Source organism: Neolamprologus brichardi, chromosome 13, assembly GCF_056152115.1.
Source record: "Neolamprologus brichardi isolate AB-2024 chromosome 13, ASM5615211v1, whole genome shotgun sequence".
Lineage (NCBI taxonomy): Eukaryota > Metazoa > Chordata > Actinopteri > Cichliformes > Cichlidae > Neolamprologus > Neolamprologus brichardi.
In genome coordinates this window covers 16,424,510-16,440,197 of record NC_142116.1, presented here as the reverse complement: position 1 = coordinate 16,440,197, position 15,688 = coordinate 16,424,510, and the positions used below count along the sequence as shown (strand labels likewise).

Below are 15,688 nucleotides of genomic sequence, written 5' to 3'. Positions count from 1 at the left end.
GTAGAGCATTCCAACTCCTGAAGAAGTATTGAAAACATTTTTAGAAATGCACTTTTTTAGAATCCCACCACGCTAATCATGTAACTACAACTGGAGAGTGAGCTAATTGTAGCATAAAGAAAGTCAGGGGAGACATCTAGTCTTGCTCTTTCTAGGAAATCACTGTACCTGACCAAGAACTATTTTCTGCACATAACTCTCCATAAAACCACAAATTGCATATAAACTCATGCACATTTCTTGCCTTTTTGTAGGATGAGAACATCATGCAGTCCATGCAGCTGTTTGACAATGTCATCTAAACATCTGGACCAGTGAGGACACTGGCACCAGAGAGGGGTACGTGTGTGTGGGTGTGTAAGAGGAATACGGGATTGAAGAGAGAGAGAGAAATAGTCTGATTGCATGTGTGTTGCGTGTGTGTGGCTGTCTCCCGACTTGCAAGCTTGTGCTCGTGTCTCTGTTGAGAGCTGAGTCCTGAGGACACAGAGAGGGCCCCCTCCCTCTAACTGGACCCCTCAGTGGCTTCCTCCAAGCAACAAAGGAGAGTCCCCAGCGCCCATCCTCATCATGCAGAACCTTATGTTTTATCCCAGAGACACAGAGAAAGCAAGCAAGCAGTGGGCTCACAGCCACCTGCACATCTAACACCCAACCAGCCCCTGCCTGTTTTATTTGAACTTTTATTGCTCTTGCTGACGGAGGGACTATCACAGCCTTTTAATGGTTGAACTCAGAAGAAGGATGCTCTCCTTAAACCCTGATCTCAGATCACTTTTCCCCTTTCCTCCGTAATGGCTGAGAGATGGCATTGTGAACCTGATCTTGCCTCTGTGCATGTGGGTAACACCTTCCTGGAGCCGTAAGACTCATGGCTCATCTGCTGGCCATACAAATAGAAATGAATCTACAGCCACCTGGTGGACAAGAGAGAAAAAGACACTTCCTGAGGGAGCAACCAACAAACTGGTGATCCGAGCGATTCCGTCTTACGGAGGGAGCTTCAAACTCGTTCTTTTCCACAAGGGACTGATTTCAATATCGCATGATGATGTCACTAATATCTACTTATGTATTTACAGAGATACTCCAAAGTCTGCTCGTCTGTCTGCTGTCCTAGTCATTCACAGGTGCCTCACCCTTTGTGTATGTGTGCGTGCATGTGTAACAGAAGGAGATGTCATCTGTCTTACAAATGTAAGACTCTTGTGACACAACACCCACCTTCATTCACAGGATTTTGGTAGAGTAATTCCCGGCCTTCCAAACTATTACAATCCTAACAGTAGTTGTCTATTGACTGTTGTACATTTTCTAGCATTCCCAGTGGTGTGATATTAGGCTGTACAATGTGGGGATTGCACTATAATTTAATGAGCCGTTTTGACTCTAGCAGCTTCTCTCGACATGGGAATGACATACCACAATCGTACTAGTCTATGAATATACATTCAAAGAGAAGTTTATTAGATTGCAGATTGTATTTGTGAACTTCTTGTAATCTGAAATGTCATGTGGTTGTCACAGGTTCTACCACTTGAAAAAACACAAAAGTCTCCACACCCTTTTTGCATTAAATCTGACTATTTCCATTTCAAGGAGGCATAAAGTGATTGTGTGTAGCAAGTGCAAGACAAAGTTTGATAGCAGTTTTCTTTTTTCTGTGCCTCCGTTGTTCACTCCATTTCTTATTCGCCCTCTCTCTGTAACACCAAAGAAAAGATATCAATTAAAAAGGTACATAAAGCCACTTAAGGTAAGACATTTAGCTCACCTGTGGGTGAAGACAGAGGGAGTTACCTGGTATCAAGCTGGACAAGGGGCAATCAGAGATAAGAGGTAGACTACATGTAGTTTACCTGCACGCTGTTAAGTGCAATTTTAGGTTGTGAACCCATCCATTAGGCTCAGATTAATTATTTTAGAGCAATTTGCAACCACTTATTTGCTTCTTTTCACACTAGAACTAAGCAACACAAATGTGAGATGATGTAAGGCACCCGGGCCGTAATTAAATCGGCCAAGTGTCTTAAAAGCTGAAACAAACATGAAATAGCAATAATGTTCTCCACTCACCCAACATCTCCTTCTTCTCAGAGCACACTATAAGGGTGCACTAACGGCCCTGGTAAAAATATGCACTTCCAGCCCTGCAATTTCTTATTTTTTTATGTTCTGCGGTTTTTACATTTATACATTCTGGAAGAATGGTTTGGCTCTGATTGTTCCTGCCCACAGTTATGTTCTTTTCCCCAAACACAAGGAAAACCTGTCTATACCCGCATGTACTGTGTCTAGAACAATGAAAACCTACTAACCCGTGGTACTGACTGTCTAGCTAGCCTAAACTGGTTGCATAACATATTCAAAATGTGTATATTTTGTACAGAGATAATAAAAAAAACAAAAAACACAGTTACTATGCAAAATGGACTGGCGTGTGAATTTATCAGACTATACATAAATTGTATTTATTAAAATAAGTCCTTTCAGTGAGATAAAGTACAAAGTACCTGTAGCAATAACATTTGACATTTTGACCTGTCACAGCAGGAAAAAAATAGTGTATATCAGCTTAAGTGAGGACCTGCTTTTATTCATTCTGGTACACTTTCAGTGCTTTGGGAGAGTCATCATAAATTCCCCCTTTTTACACATCTGTAAGTCCAAAAAAAGGGAAATAGGCAATGTCCATAATAATATTCAAATTATGATTCATTCATCATAATGTCAACAGGAAACATTTACAGCTTAAATATACATAATTACATAAACCATCCCAGGAGCCAGGTCTCCTTCCACTAACAGGCAGTAGTATCTATGCAGATTCACCCGACCATGTGACAATTTCAAAATGTCATCCAGCACATCTTTTTAAAAGTGTGAACATCAACAAATACAGTAATTCAGTCTACATTTCTGAAGAACCAGCTGACTCCAAACCATGTACACAGCCTTCAACTGCCAGGTTATTAAAGCTGAAAATTTTGTTTTGTTTTGTATGTTCTAGTGAAATTCCTGGCACAGCAAAACACTTCACAAGTTGGGTTTCTCTGACAGCAAAAGCTTTTGCAATCATTTGAGTGTATTCCTGATGACGGCCTTGATGCATATTTTTTTTAAGGCCTCTCCTGTGTAATGTATCATGAGCACAGCAAGTGGGACATGGATGACCGGTGGAAAAAATCTCAAGTAAAACTGAATTTAATGAATGTGATTTCTTTTTTTCCCTCTTTAGGAATATTATCTTTATTTAAATAAAGTTTAACTTGTATTGTGATTTCTATTACTCATGACTGGGGAAAAAAAAAAAGATTGCAATGTGCAGGGGTGAAATTGTTTGAGCTTTTTAAGTGGGGGCTGACATACCCCACTGAACAGATACTTCAGCATATACAGAAAAGTCCATCATTAAATAAGGAACACATTTTTATGTTTTTCGAGTTCACTACTGCCTCTTAAAACTTTGACCTGCAGTAACCAGGGATAGGTTTTCTCTGTAAAACAGCAGAAATTTATTTGGGCATTCTGCGAAGCTCTGCCAGAACCCAAATAGCCAGCGAGAGAAGAGCCACTGAGCCAGACTGGTGAGTTGCAGCCAGCGGAGTGGGGACATAAAGTAACAGCGTGGCGATACCCAGTGCAACCTGAAAAGCACAAAAGCACAATTTGTTTATACTGAAGGGTAATGGACCTATTTGTATAGCAATTACAGTGTCTTCTAGCCTACCTGTGTATAGGCCATTGCTGCCAGGAGGCTGATGGCAATCTTAGCCCTCTTGGGAAGCATCATTCTCCTTGAGAACAGATACAAGCCTGTAATTGCAGTCAGAGAAGTAATCCCCTGGAAAAAGAAAAAGACATCTTGAGGGGTACATATTAACATTTCATTACACATCAATCTAAAAAAGTTATAAAACGTGGAAATATTATGTTTAATTAGAATAAAAACAATGAAATGCCAACATTTTTTAGCTATAATAGCATACCAAAATTCTATGATCAAATTGCACAGTGGTGGGATTTTCGAAGAAATTCTTGAGGGTCGGAGAGAAGGCCAGCAGATCATCAGGAATCCATCTATCTGCCATCTTAGGGAAGGAGTTATAAACAAGCCCAGCATCCAAACCAGCGACAAAGGCACCTGTGTAAAGGTACATGCATAAATGATTCAAATACATCTCCATGAATAGAGATTAAACCACATTTGTATTGCCTTTAATTACATTAACTTTACTTTTCTACACAACCACTCAACCCATCTAAGAGCCAACTTTACAAAAGACCTTTCGATTAAAATCAAATCAGATGAATAAGCTTTTTGTTTCAACATTTACCAAAAGACAAGATAGAGTACTCAAATTTTATCCCAAAAACATTACATGGGGTAGCAGCCCAAATGTCTTTCCTCTAACCATAAGTTTCAGAGTCAAAGTGTGAAGCTTCGTACAGACTGTGAGGTGACTGGCGTAGTATGCGCCTGTTAAGAGAGGAAATGTGACACTATGTACACTTATGGTTACTCTAATGGAGTCAGCTGTGAGTTGCCATGAATGACTCTGAGTGACTGTCACTCCAGTATTCATTAGTCAGTCTTGTTGTGAATTTACAGTTGAAGAATTTTATGTAACACATTGTGCTTTGTGCAGACGCAAATAAGCAGAACACTTTGAAGATGTATTGTGGACTCCTACTCTTCCGGGACTGAAAACCATTTGCACATGTCAAATTCTAACTGCTCCTCTAGCATCATTGCCATTTACCAAGAGCTTCCTATGTTCTGTCAGAACAAGTGCCACTTTAAAGAACACCTATGCTTCTATAATGGTCGTCTTTACTATTAACATCCTGCTTTTTGAGGAAATTTCTGTGCAATTTTGCTGTAGTTACAGGTAGTTCACTTTGTTTCCCCAAAGTGGCTCGAGACTGAAAGCAGCACTTCGGTAGACAGATTCTGCGACCCCATTTGTGACACTGAATTCACTTAAGATCCAGCAGTACCTGAAAGAGCAGTGAGGAAGACGAGTCCACCAGTACCCTTGGCAAACCTCCTGAGCTGCATGAGTTTTTTGGTTTCTGCTATCTGTGAAAAAGGTGCCATTATTCAAGTTAAAAAAAAAAGAAAAGAAAAAAAAAAAAAGACTGTTTCACTTTACATTTCTCCAAAATTTATCATCATGTTTTTTCTGTAGGCAAGAGTCCCTCTGTACCCTGTGAGCTGGCAGCAGCAGAGTAAGCCCTGTCCACATACTGGCACAGTAGAGCAATAAGGCAGAACCAAGATGGGCGCTCAGACGATACTGGCTGACACGAGGAATGTCATGAGACTCGGGCTTCTCCTCCAACCCGCTTTTCACCATGTACCACCCCAGAAGGCCCTGACAAAACAAACACATGTATACACATTCCTTACTTTACATTTATAATAAACCCGATGGTGACAATAATTAAATATTAGTACAATCAACCTATTTAAAGAAAAAAGAAAAAAAACAATGCTACAAGTGACTGAGAATTAGCTATGACGTAAATCCAAAACACATCTGAAACTAACAACGCAGCCTGTTCAGTACAGCTGATTCCTTCTGTACAATTCTGGCTACTTTTACGCCAGAGTTTTTAAACTTGTCAGTGACAGATTAACGTCTCAATATACAGAATGATAATTATAGCATAACATATAAGGACTCAGAAATGTCAGCAATGTCAGTGTGAAAAGAAGCTGCAACTACCAGAATATAAATGAGAGAATGCACAAAGAGGTAGAAAGCACTGAGGGACAAATAAGTTTACTAATGGCTACTTCTGCAGGTTATGATGTAGACTCTACAAAGATTCACTGCAGAAGTCTAAATCAGGCAGGAGGTAATGATTATTTCCAGTGATCTTCTCATTTCCACAGCTGTGTCTTACCTGGAAGAAGACAAATCCACAAAGACCCAGCACTTTTCCCTTCATGGAGCGAGTGAAGTATCCTTTTTTCCAGAAGTAAATAGTGGGGAGGATGTATGCCAAGCCAACCAGCCTGCCCCACATACGATGTCCCCACTCCATGTAGAAGATAAACTTAAACTCTGGCAAAGTCATGTTATGGTTCAATCTAAACAAACAAAACACATAATAATACCAAATTAACTAATTGCCGCATTAGAGACCAGACCAACACATAACACAGAGACACATTTAATTAAATTTATCAGGCCTTTATGTACTGTGATTCTGAAAAATGGGACCTTACATTTTGAATTCTGGAAACTGCTGGTACTTTGAAAACTCAGCTTCCCACTCTGCTTCTGACTGTGGTGGTTTCATCTCTCTCACCAGATGCCAATCAACCATGGAAAGCCCAGATTCTGTCAGTCTAATAAAAAAATAAATACATAAAAATACAGCAATGTAGTAAATGCCTGTTAACAGTACTTAAGTGAGTAAGTAGTACATACAGACATACTAATTTTAAAACATGCGTACCTTGTGACACCACCCAAGACAATAGCCCCAACCACCAGTCCACTGCAGCCAAGTAACCATCGACCCACTATGCGATTTGAGGCTGCATTGGGGACAGAAGCTGCTGCTGCTGAAGTGGACGCTCCTCCCTCCACTGTGACGGTGCTGTGACCTCTCTTCAAGAGCCATTTTCGAAGCGGTGAACGCTAATGTAAATAAAAGGGAGAAGTGGCTTGAAATGATGATGGACAACGCAAGCATTAAAGCGTCAACTTTACCTTATTATTAAAAAAAAATATGTCATTTTAAATGTCATTTACACTCAGCATCCTTCATCCAGTACATCGACTATCCCTTCTCTGCACATGTCCAACCCATCGCAACCTTTCTTCTTTAATTTTGTCCGCTCAACCTGAGCTGTTCCTCTTATCTGCTGTCAGACTCCACAACAAAGACTCTGTGGATGACCACACATATGCAGACAGACACACACACGTGCAGTACCACTAAGTGTAATTTATCTGACGAAACAGAGTATTTTATTCTATTTTATATTGCATGTTATTCCTTTTATCCTATTCCACTGATTTTCTTAATTTTTGCTGCTTGTAACTTTGCACTGTCCACTTTCTGCCATGACCCAACAAATTTCCCACATGTGGGACTAATAAAGGTTTATCTTATCTGTCACAAATCACCCCTGGCATTGGTCTCCACCCACACCCACGGCTGCCTGCACTTTCTTCTTCACTGTGGCTTTGGATGCAGTGACACCCTCACCTTGAACCCATCGGTCACTGCTACCCCACACCTCACCAGTGTCTAGCTGTCCTCCTATATAGTGCACCAAAAACATATACTCACATATAAGCAGCATGTTAACAAATTACGAAAGCACAACACATGTAAGGTGATTCTATAGTTTTAGACATGTAAGACCTAATTAACCTACTGTACTTCAAGCTTTTAAAAAAAGGCAGTAAGTCGGTATTGCTGAATTTGATATCACTATGTTTTCTGGAAATTTAGTTACTGATAAATCAAAAACATTCTTAAAGGGTCTATGATATTAGTTCTTCCATTCTGAAGTCATTTTTTCAGCTCAAATGCTAATCTAAGAGTTTGCATTGCCTAGACATGGGTGATGTAAGTTAGCTGGTGGACGTGACTACTCTTGAGTACACCTAGACAGCTAATGTTACCTGTCCTAACTAATTCAAACACATATTAAAAACAAAGCTGAAAAAAGAGCAGCTGACAGATGTGTAATGTGACATATTGTGTATATTACTGGCAGCGTGTGACCTTCCCAATGATGCTTACTTAAGCTATTGGCTAAAATTAGCGGCTAACACAAGTCATACTCACGGTGCTGTACTGAAAGCCCTTTCCAGCACTTCTGCACCCGCAAAAAATCGTTGTCCGCAACGACGAAATTAACATCTCTGTGCTCTAAGACTTGTCGCTAGTGCTGAAGTTATCCAACAGTGCTGCAAAAGCTTCAGCACGTTTGTTACTGTGCTGTCACCCGGCTGGTTTCCTAACGTGCAGCTTCAACTTTGACCTTCTGACGTCATAAGAAATTTACTCACTAAATAAAATCTATGTTTTTTTCTTTGTCAGGAACGAAACATACTCAACATAAATAAAAATATATATACAACAAAATATATATACATATAAATAATATACCAGGCTTTCGAAATTATATTACACAGACTAGAACGTTTGGGGGGAGGGGGGCTTGTTTTGGCTTCAGGCGTACCCTGCATGGGCGGGCATAAGTCTCATTTCGCCCAGTAATGCATCATAAAACGTTTATATATTCTCACCCGTCTAATCGCGTGTTTTGAATTCAACGACCCGGAAAACGGTGATCTACGGACTAGCTGTATGAGCTGAAGTAAGTCTCACAAAACATGACCTGACTTCATATCGTTTTTTAAACGACTGATACGGTTCCATGAGTCGATAAGACGTGGATTTAACAGGTAGCTGTAGTAGTAGTTAAAACCTAAAGATGAATGAACGTGTTAACTGAGGAGTTTTCACGTAATCTTGTTTGCTCACTAACTGTATTCCTGTCTCTTATTAGACTGTCAGTATGGCAGAGTGCTTTTTAATGGAGTTGTGCGTGGACTCAGTGGAGTCTGCTGTCAATGCTGAACGAGGAGGTCAGTAAAGTGAACAGTAGTGAACACTGTCATGCCGTACTATTATTAAACTCACTGTGGCGTGCTTGCTAAATTGGTCATGCACAGGCAGTTCTACTTAAAAACAGAGTTAAAGGTTGCATAATATTGAGGTGTTAGCTCAGACATATCAATACCATGAGTATTAAATTGGCATGCTGTTATTTAATTCCTCAAAGATTACAGGCTGTAAAAGTCTATATAGGTGTAATCAGAACTTGTCTGTCCTGGCAGGTGCGGGTCGACTTGAGCTGTGCTCTAGTCTTCTGGAGGGTGGACTCACTCCGAGTCTAGGTGAGCAGGATTTCTTCTAGCATCTGCAGATACCCCTAGCAACAACAACAAAAAAAAGCTGTCGCATCAGGCACCAGCAGATCTTTCAGGTTTTAGTCAACTGGAACCTGCCAAGTTGCATTACTGCCATCTTCTGGAAAATCCTTAAATACTATTTAACAGACAAGGCTTGGGTCAAAAAGACTTTCTACCCTTTCCCAATCACATTACTATGACCTCCATGGAAAAAGAGATTTAATAAGGACTAAGGAAAAAAAAAACAGGATGCACATAGAATTTGACTGTTCTTACACACAGCTCTACTTCAAAAGTAGGAGTATGATGTTTAGAGGTCACCTGTGGGTTTATATACCCTTTAACAAATCTAAACATCAGCAGACTATGACATAAAATAGAATAAAAAAAACACAGTTAATGTGTTAGCTGTCAATTATGGCTATGTTTGTTTTTAATAATAGTCAGGTAGTGTATCTCTTTGAATTTTGGGATGTCATTATGTCCTTTTCTTTCCTAAAGCATGCTCCGATGCAGCCTCTGCTAAGAGAGGTAAAATAAAAGAATAAAAACCTTTTCTTAGTATTTAGACAACTCGATTGGCTCTTGTTATGCCACCTAGACACACTTCAGTCAGTTAGAAACCTTCCTAAGCAATTTCTTTCTATGTGACTGCAGCCCAGTTCATGAAAGAAAAGCATTAAAGCGTGTAGATCCTTGTCGTTCTTACCGCCCTCTCTGCAGGTTTGCTGTCATCATGTCTCTGAAGGTCATATGTTATGTCTATTCATGTCTATTATTGGTTTTTATTACTTTTGATGTTCTCTTTTCCACTGCTTCCCCTACATTATGCCATACCAGTTTATTATGACTGTGTAATATACATACCTACTCTCTGTGTTTAGTCCAATACTGCAACCACTGTTGAACAAGTTTATTCCACCCTCGGATTCGCAGAGTTTCATATAAATACATATAATGTACTTTATAACTTGAACCTAATTAACTATGTCTTCAGTAGTCCATAGTCTGTTTATCCTATTTTATATAGGAAGCCTGGGCATTTGTTGCATGACACATAATTCCACCTGTACTTTACTCCAGGTGTGCTACATGTAGTGAAGCAGTATGTCAAAATTCCCATCTATGTAATGATACGCCCTCGTGGGGGCGACTTCCTGTACTCCGACCTTGAAGTGGACGTGATGAGAAAGGACATAGAGCTTATGAAGATCCAAGGAGCCGATGGACTTGTTCTGGGTGCCTTGACAGAAGATGGACGGGTGGATGCAGAGCTCTGCATGGAGTTATTGGGTATGGTCTCTTTATATATTTGACCAGATTTGTTACATCACTCTAAATAACAATGAAAAGGCCAGACAGAATATATACAATAACACTAAAAATAAACCAGTAGTTATGAGAATTATATCTATGAGTTCGATAGATTGAGGAAACACCATCAACCTTTAGAAAAAGTACACAAAAACATGCCTTCTTTTAAAATTAAATATTTCTGGTTTATATTGTAGAGACTTGTGATTTATTCTAAATAGTATCCCCAGATTGTTTCTAATACTGCAATATTGTAAATATACTTTCCTAAAAAATGAAATGCAAGTCAGGAAGGCAAAATATTATCACAGTAGTGTACAAGCCACAGAAATTTCATTGCTATGTCCAAGATTTTTAGTCACTTTTCAATGATAAGACAGATCCATAATACAGTCCCAATCAAATGCTAAAAAATGGCAAAAAGTAATTTTGCATGGTTGGGTCTTAACAAGCTTCCAAGTAGAGCTTCAACATGCAACAAGAAGAAATGGGTGTGAGACAAAACATTTATTTGAGAATGCAATTTATTGAAAACAGCGGTTAAACTGAAACAGGCCATTGTTGCCATTTTTCAAGTGGTCTTAAACTTTCGATTGGGACTGTATTTCTATATTAATCATGTCACATCAGATTTCCTTCCATTTCCTTCAGTGTGGCACCTTTTTATTTAGCCACGAAAAATAAAAATAAACATGAACTTGCTGTAAATTGTAAAGTTCTGAAAAAGCTGGCAAAACACACAAGAGCCAATATTTCTGTACCCTTCATTCTTCACATGTTTTCACTTAAAAAGAAAACCAATAATTTTACAAGGCCTAAAGCACTTGCAGTCTAAACATGAGCGTTTGACCTTAACTTGAGTTAATTATTTATTAAGGGATCAACAAAAGATCTTCCCGAAACTGTATTAGGAGGTGCAGACATGATAGTGTGCAAAACAATTGAATGTAACTCCTGCACACTGTTTCGCTTACCTCCAAAACATTTATTAAATTACATTGTTTTGGTCTGAATAACCCATTCACATGTATGTAAAAGCATACCAGAAAAGTTCAAATCATCCAATCAGCTGATGGACACTTTGCTCTGTATTTTTGCCGTTAGTTAAGGGATAACATTGAAACAGACACCAGTTTGTTTCAGTAATTGTGTTTTTGTGAAAGAGGAATTTTTTACAGGTTGTCAGGAGTGCAGAGAGTTTGAACTAGTAGGCTTGAGTATCCAATATTTGTATTTTTACTATGCAAATATAGCATATGAAGATGCACAGGTAAAGACGTGTTACAGCAGGCTTGGTAATCCAGTTTTAATCTCACACAAGGTTTCATGTAGCCCGTCATATGTCAGCTGTCCAGAGAAGGAAATGCACTACATCTCCACAAGATAGTTGTGACCCATGTTAAGCGAAATCAACCAGCACCATGAGGTCATCATATTTCCAAAGGTCCTACTGAGACCTCAGAACATGGTAGGGCCAACCTCCAAAAATCAGACACTATATATTCTCTCAAGTTTTTGTCACTATCCTTGCATTGTTACTTGCAATATGCAGTATAAAAAAGTGAAGCCAACAATCTTTGATATAGAGTATAGCAGTACAGCTGGCTATGAGTGATGGCTTTCATAAAGGTAGGAAAAAAAATGCTTATATTGCTTATATTATACAAGTCGTATTTCTCAGTTTTGCACTTTTGTTTGACATTTTGTACTTTTCCATTTCTTTCTTTTGTTTTCTTACTTTTTTGCACACTAGCTGCTGCCCGTCCCTTGCCTGTCACCTTCCACCGAGGTAAAAGTTTCTTCTTCAAAGTGCTTTTCAGCTTTAAGCTTTTAAAATTCTTTTCAGCTACAGTTACACTTAAAAAGCATCACAAATTCTTAATGGAATAAAAGCCTTGCATAATGCTATTATCAGGTATAGCTCCGAAAAGCTATAGAACGTCTTAATGATATATTATTAAGCCTGGGCTTTTATTATGAAACTAATCATGATCCTACTGCAGCTTTTGACATGGTTCATGACCCAGCAGTAGCTCTGGAGGCGCTGATATCGTTAGGGTTCGAGCGTGTGTTGACTAGTGGCTGTGACAGCTCCGCTTTGGAGGGACTGCCTCTCATTAAACGGCTTGTTGATCAAGTATGTGTACCCATATGAATGTCTTTCTATACATCCAGACATATGAAACTCTAATAGCTGTTAGGTTATTGTTCTTGATCTTTCATAAAACCTTTAATTTTCACATCATTTCTACTCAACAGGCAAAGGGCAGAATTATCATAATGCCAGGTTAGTGCCTCCGCCATTGCTCCTTTGTTATTATTTATGTGTGTATTTTTACAACCTTATTTATTTATTCACTGTCACTGTTTTTGGTTTGATAACAGGAGGAGGTATCACAGAAAGGAACCTACAGAGAATATTAGAGGGGTCAGGGGCTCAAGAGTTTCACTGCTCAGCCCGCTCAAGCCGGGAATCTGCAATGAAGTTCAGGTGTGTTTATTTTCCAGTCTCAGGCGAGAGGTGGGATTTGTCCCCTTGGTTGCATGCATTAGGAGACTTCTTGCCACTTCATGTCGATCTAATTATTATTTTTTCTATATAATTCTCTTCTTCTTCTCTTCTCTTGACGTTGTGCAGGAACACCTGCGTCTCAATGGGAGCTTCTTTCTCAGCACCTGAGTACGGCCTGAAGGTGGCAGATGTGAGCAAAGTCCGAACTCTAAACGCAATAGCCAAAAATACCTTGTGACTGTATAACAGTCATGATAGACTGGGAAAAAAAAATTACCTCAAAAGTAATCATGAGTAATAATACTGATGTGTACTGATTAAATTCCATAAATAAATGTCATAATCGCCAGAAAGCTCTGCTTTTTGTTTTTTTTTTCTTTTAAGATATAAAATCACCAATGAATCAGTTAAAGAGCAAAGACATTAGTGCATCTCACAGAGTATCTGTGAATAATATGATGTAAAGCGAATGTCTATATATGGGAGCACTTCTCTAGTGATATCATCCAATAATGTGCATAGAGAGCTACTCGTGTGTCTGGATGTGCAGTCTGATTTATAGGATTTGGAAAACAGGTTTGCTAAAATATGTTAATAATTTAAACATACAGGAGATGTGTACACAAATCTGTAGAAGTTCACTTTTTGGGTGTATGTGTAAAGATTCTGTAAATATGAGATGTTTAAAAAGCCACTCAGCTGTGAGGAGTATAAGAAGCGGTAAAAAGCTGAAAAAATGTGTAGTTTGTAAAGTAAAAAAAAAAAAAAATAATAAGGCCATTTGTACTCTTCTTTTTTATTATTAGTGTATAATTCACATAGTGAGTCTTTTACACAGGTAAAAACTTTTCATTGTAGTTTTAATTTGTTTTGATGTATGCACAAACTGTTATTTTACACAGTCATGAACCTCTGGTCTCACATCTTAATAGATTTTTTTAAATTTTATTTTTTTATAGGCATTCATAAAACAGACTAATCCAGGTCAAACAGATTCACAACTCTCTGCACACTAACAAATGACATTGCTACAGTAATGCCCCCCATGTATGTTCAACTACAGTTGATTTCTACACTGAAAATATGTATTTTTTTCCTAATGAAAGATAACTGCTTTTTAAAATGGCAAAACAAAATATAAATTTTACATAACTCCCTATTTAAAGTGATACATAATGCACAGTTGTGACTTCCTGTTTTTGTTTTTTCTCTGTTCATTTTCATTTTCTTCTTCTTTTTTCAATAAAAACAGTTTTCATATTAAATTACATCTTCTGTCTTTTAAAAAAATATTATGCATTATGCACAAAACAATAAGCTTTCCCTAAAATAATTTGACTTGATTGAAATATTAAAAGCTAGTTTCTCTAATTGTTTTTATTTGACTTTTGAGACACTGCACAGACATTTCAGTTTTTGTTTGGCTTATCTTTGCTTATCAGCTGGTGGCGTCTGGTCAGATACAAAAAATAAGAAGATAAAGTTTTTTACAAGTGAACAAAATGCTCAGTGTCAGTATAAAGGAAAGCTATTCTGAGTTTTGATGACAGATAAAACAATTATATGTGTGTATATATGTACATATATAATTAGAACCAGAAAAGTTTTTAAAGTCAGAGAAGAGGTTTTTTTTATTCAATATTTTATTCAAATATTCATCTACATGTCTGGGTTTTACTTTTATCATAAAAGTCTGCTACAGTCAGCTTTACCATTTCTCTGAAAAAGCTGCATCTTTTTTTCATGCTGTGACTGCCCTACCCTTTGTACAGATATCTTATTATCAAGTCCTTGTCAATGTAATTGGATAACAACGTACATGAGTTGTTTTCACGTGTAACATAGCTGTCCTTGATGCTTTACACCCAATGAGTCATGTGATGTTACCAGACATTTTAATAATTAACCAGTTTTAGGACCATGGCAATCAGTAAAAGACTCACACACACTTGTGTGTTGTCACGCGCTTTAATAACCTCCCTGCTTAACGTGCTTTCCCTGTGTCATTCTGATTCTTCATTTAACTGCAACTGCAATTTAAGAAGTCTCTATTGAAAAATTCACTGATAATCTTGTTTACCAAGTTGTTTATTGGTCTGCCATTAGTTGCGAGCATGGTTAGGAGTATGTACAGAGGTGAAGTTCAAAGGTGATTTTGTGTTTTCTCTTGCTTTCTTGGGAAGTGTCTGAGGTTTGCATAACACATAACTTCTATTGATTTGTCAAAACCTATTGATTCTTCTTAATCTTAAGTAGTTGCATTTTTGTCCTCCTGTGTAGACAGACTCACTCTTATTAGCAGCGATGATTTTTTCATTTTATGGGTGATTGAGTCTCTCGTGCCTAGAAGAAATTCTTGGACAAAATAGTCCATCAACACAACTGACAGCAACACAAAATCTTTTTTTGTTAAGCTGTAAAAGCTTGATTGCTCCTCCAGAGATGCTCTCAACCTTTAGTTAAATTTCTGCAGAGCGCAGACAATGAAAGTTGATCTATACTCAATCTTACGTTGCTCTTTGGTTTTTGGAGCATGCACCCTGATCAGAATGGGACACAAAAAACAGCAAATGAGAAAGAAACAGCTTCACTAGTTAGCAGTTTGACAGCCTGCAGCTTGTTTACAGTTCAGCAGCTTCAACCTTCAGCAGCCTCATTCAAATGCATGACTACCCAAATCTAATCAAATTGCTTTTGATCCGATTGAATCTGACTTTTGTTCCACAAATGAGCCTCGGTTCAGAAGACAGTGAAGACGTGCTGAGGAGAAGTGGAAACATAACAGGAAAAGGGGTCTAATAAGACCACTCCCTCCCTTTCCTGAAACACATGCCCTTTGGTGGGCTGTCCCCCAACACTGCAAAAACTGCATGGTAAGACTTATGCAAGACCTTCTCTTTTGTGAGAAACC

General features: G+C 38.3%; 3 protein-coding genes across 7 annotated transcripts in view; 2 read left to right on the top strand and 1 right to left on the bottom strand.

The window, feature by feature from the left end:
* Positions 1-3,023, top strand: part of LOC102785370 (A-type potassium channel modulatory protein KCNIP2) — a 110,939-nt gene extending 107,916 nt beyond the window's left edge. The window contains exon 8 of one of the 4 annotated variants that reach the window (XM_087850241.1): positions 255-3,023. In XM_087850241.1, the coding sequence (XP_087706367.1) occupies positions 255-302 (48 nt within the window). In that variant the 3' untranslated portion in view covers positions 303-3,023. The remainder of the gene's footprint in view (positions 1-254) is intronic. The other 3 variants (XM_035915424.2, XM_006807953.3, XM_006807952.3) reach the window with 3 other exon arrangements.
* Positions 2,417-8,000, bottom strand: cox15 (cytochrome c oxidase assembly factor COX15). The gene is made up of 9 exons (XM_006807956.3): positions 7,819-8,000; positions 6,472-6,656; positions 6,239-6,361; positions 5,914-6,100; positions 5,211-5,378; positions 5,002-5,083; positions 3,990-4,144; positions 3,731-3,844; positions 2,417-3,647 (listed from the first exon to the last, which is right to left on the bottom strand). The coding sequence occupies exons 1-9, from the start codon at positions 7,891-7,893 to the stop codon at positions 3,516-3,518; spliced, it is 1,221 nt and encodes a 406-aa protein (XP_006808019.1). The 5' UTR covers positions 7,894-8,000; the 3' UTR covers positions 2,417-3,515.
* A 213-nt stretch (positions 8,001-8,213) lies between these two features.
* On the top strand, positions 8,214-14,042 carry cutc (cutC copper transporter homolog (E. coli)). Of its 2 annotated transcripts, none has more exons than XM_006807951.3 (9): positions 8,214-8,353; positions 8,546-8,624; positions 8,877-8,936; positions 10,035-10,244; positions 12,019-12,054; positions 12,269-12,402; positions 12,525-12,552; positions 12,651-12,756; positions 12,904-14,042. In XM_006807951.3, exons 2-9 carry the CDS (start codon positions 8,555-8,557, stop codon positions 13,013-13,015), a joined length of 756 nt encoding a protein of 251 aa, XP_006808014.1. In that variant the 5' UTR covers positions 8,214-8,353; positions 8,546-8,554; the 3' UTR covers positions 13,016-14,042. The 2 variants fall into 2 exon arrangements, with proteins under 2 accessions (XP_006808014.1, XP_006808013.1); XM_006807950.3 differs by having other exon boundaries at positions 8,302-8,441.
* Positions 14,043-15,688: the final 1,646 nt, after the last annotated feature.

Coding starts and splice junctions, on each gene's coding strand:
- cutc (XM_006807951.3), top strand. CDS start 8,555: ATGGCAGAGTGCTTTTTAATGGAGTTGTGCGTGGACTCAGTGGAGTCT. Junction 8,625..8,876: donor TGTCAATGCTGAACGAGGAG/GTCAGTAAAGTG, acceptor CTGTCCTGGCAG/GTGCGGGTCGACTTGAGCTG. Junction 12,757..12,903: donor GAATCTGCAATGAAGTTCAG/GTGTGTTTATTT, acceptor GACGTTGTGCAG/GAACACCTGCGTCTCAATGG.
- cox15 (XM_006807956.3), bottom strand. CDS start 7,893: ATGTTAATTTCGTCGTTGCGGACAACGATTTTTTGCGGGTGCAGAAGT. Junction 6,657..7,818: donor AGGGCTTTCAGTACAGCACC/GTGAGTATGACT, acceptor TATTTACATTAG/CGTTCACCGCTTCGAAAATG. Junction 4,145..5,001: donor CTTCCTCACTGCTCTTTCAG/GTACTGCTGGAT, acceptor ACCTTTACACAG/GTGCCTTTGTCGCTGGTTTG.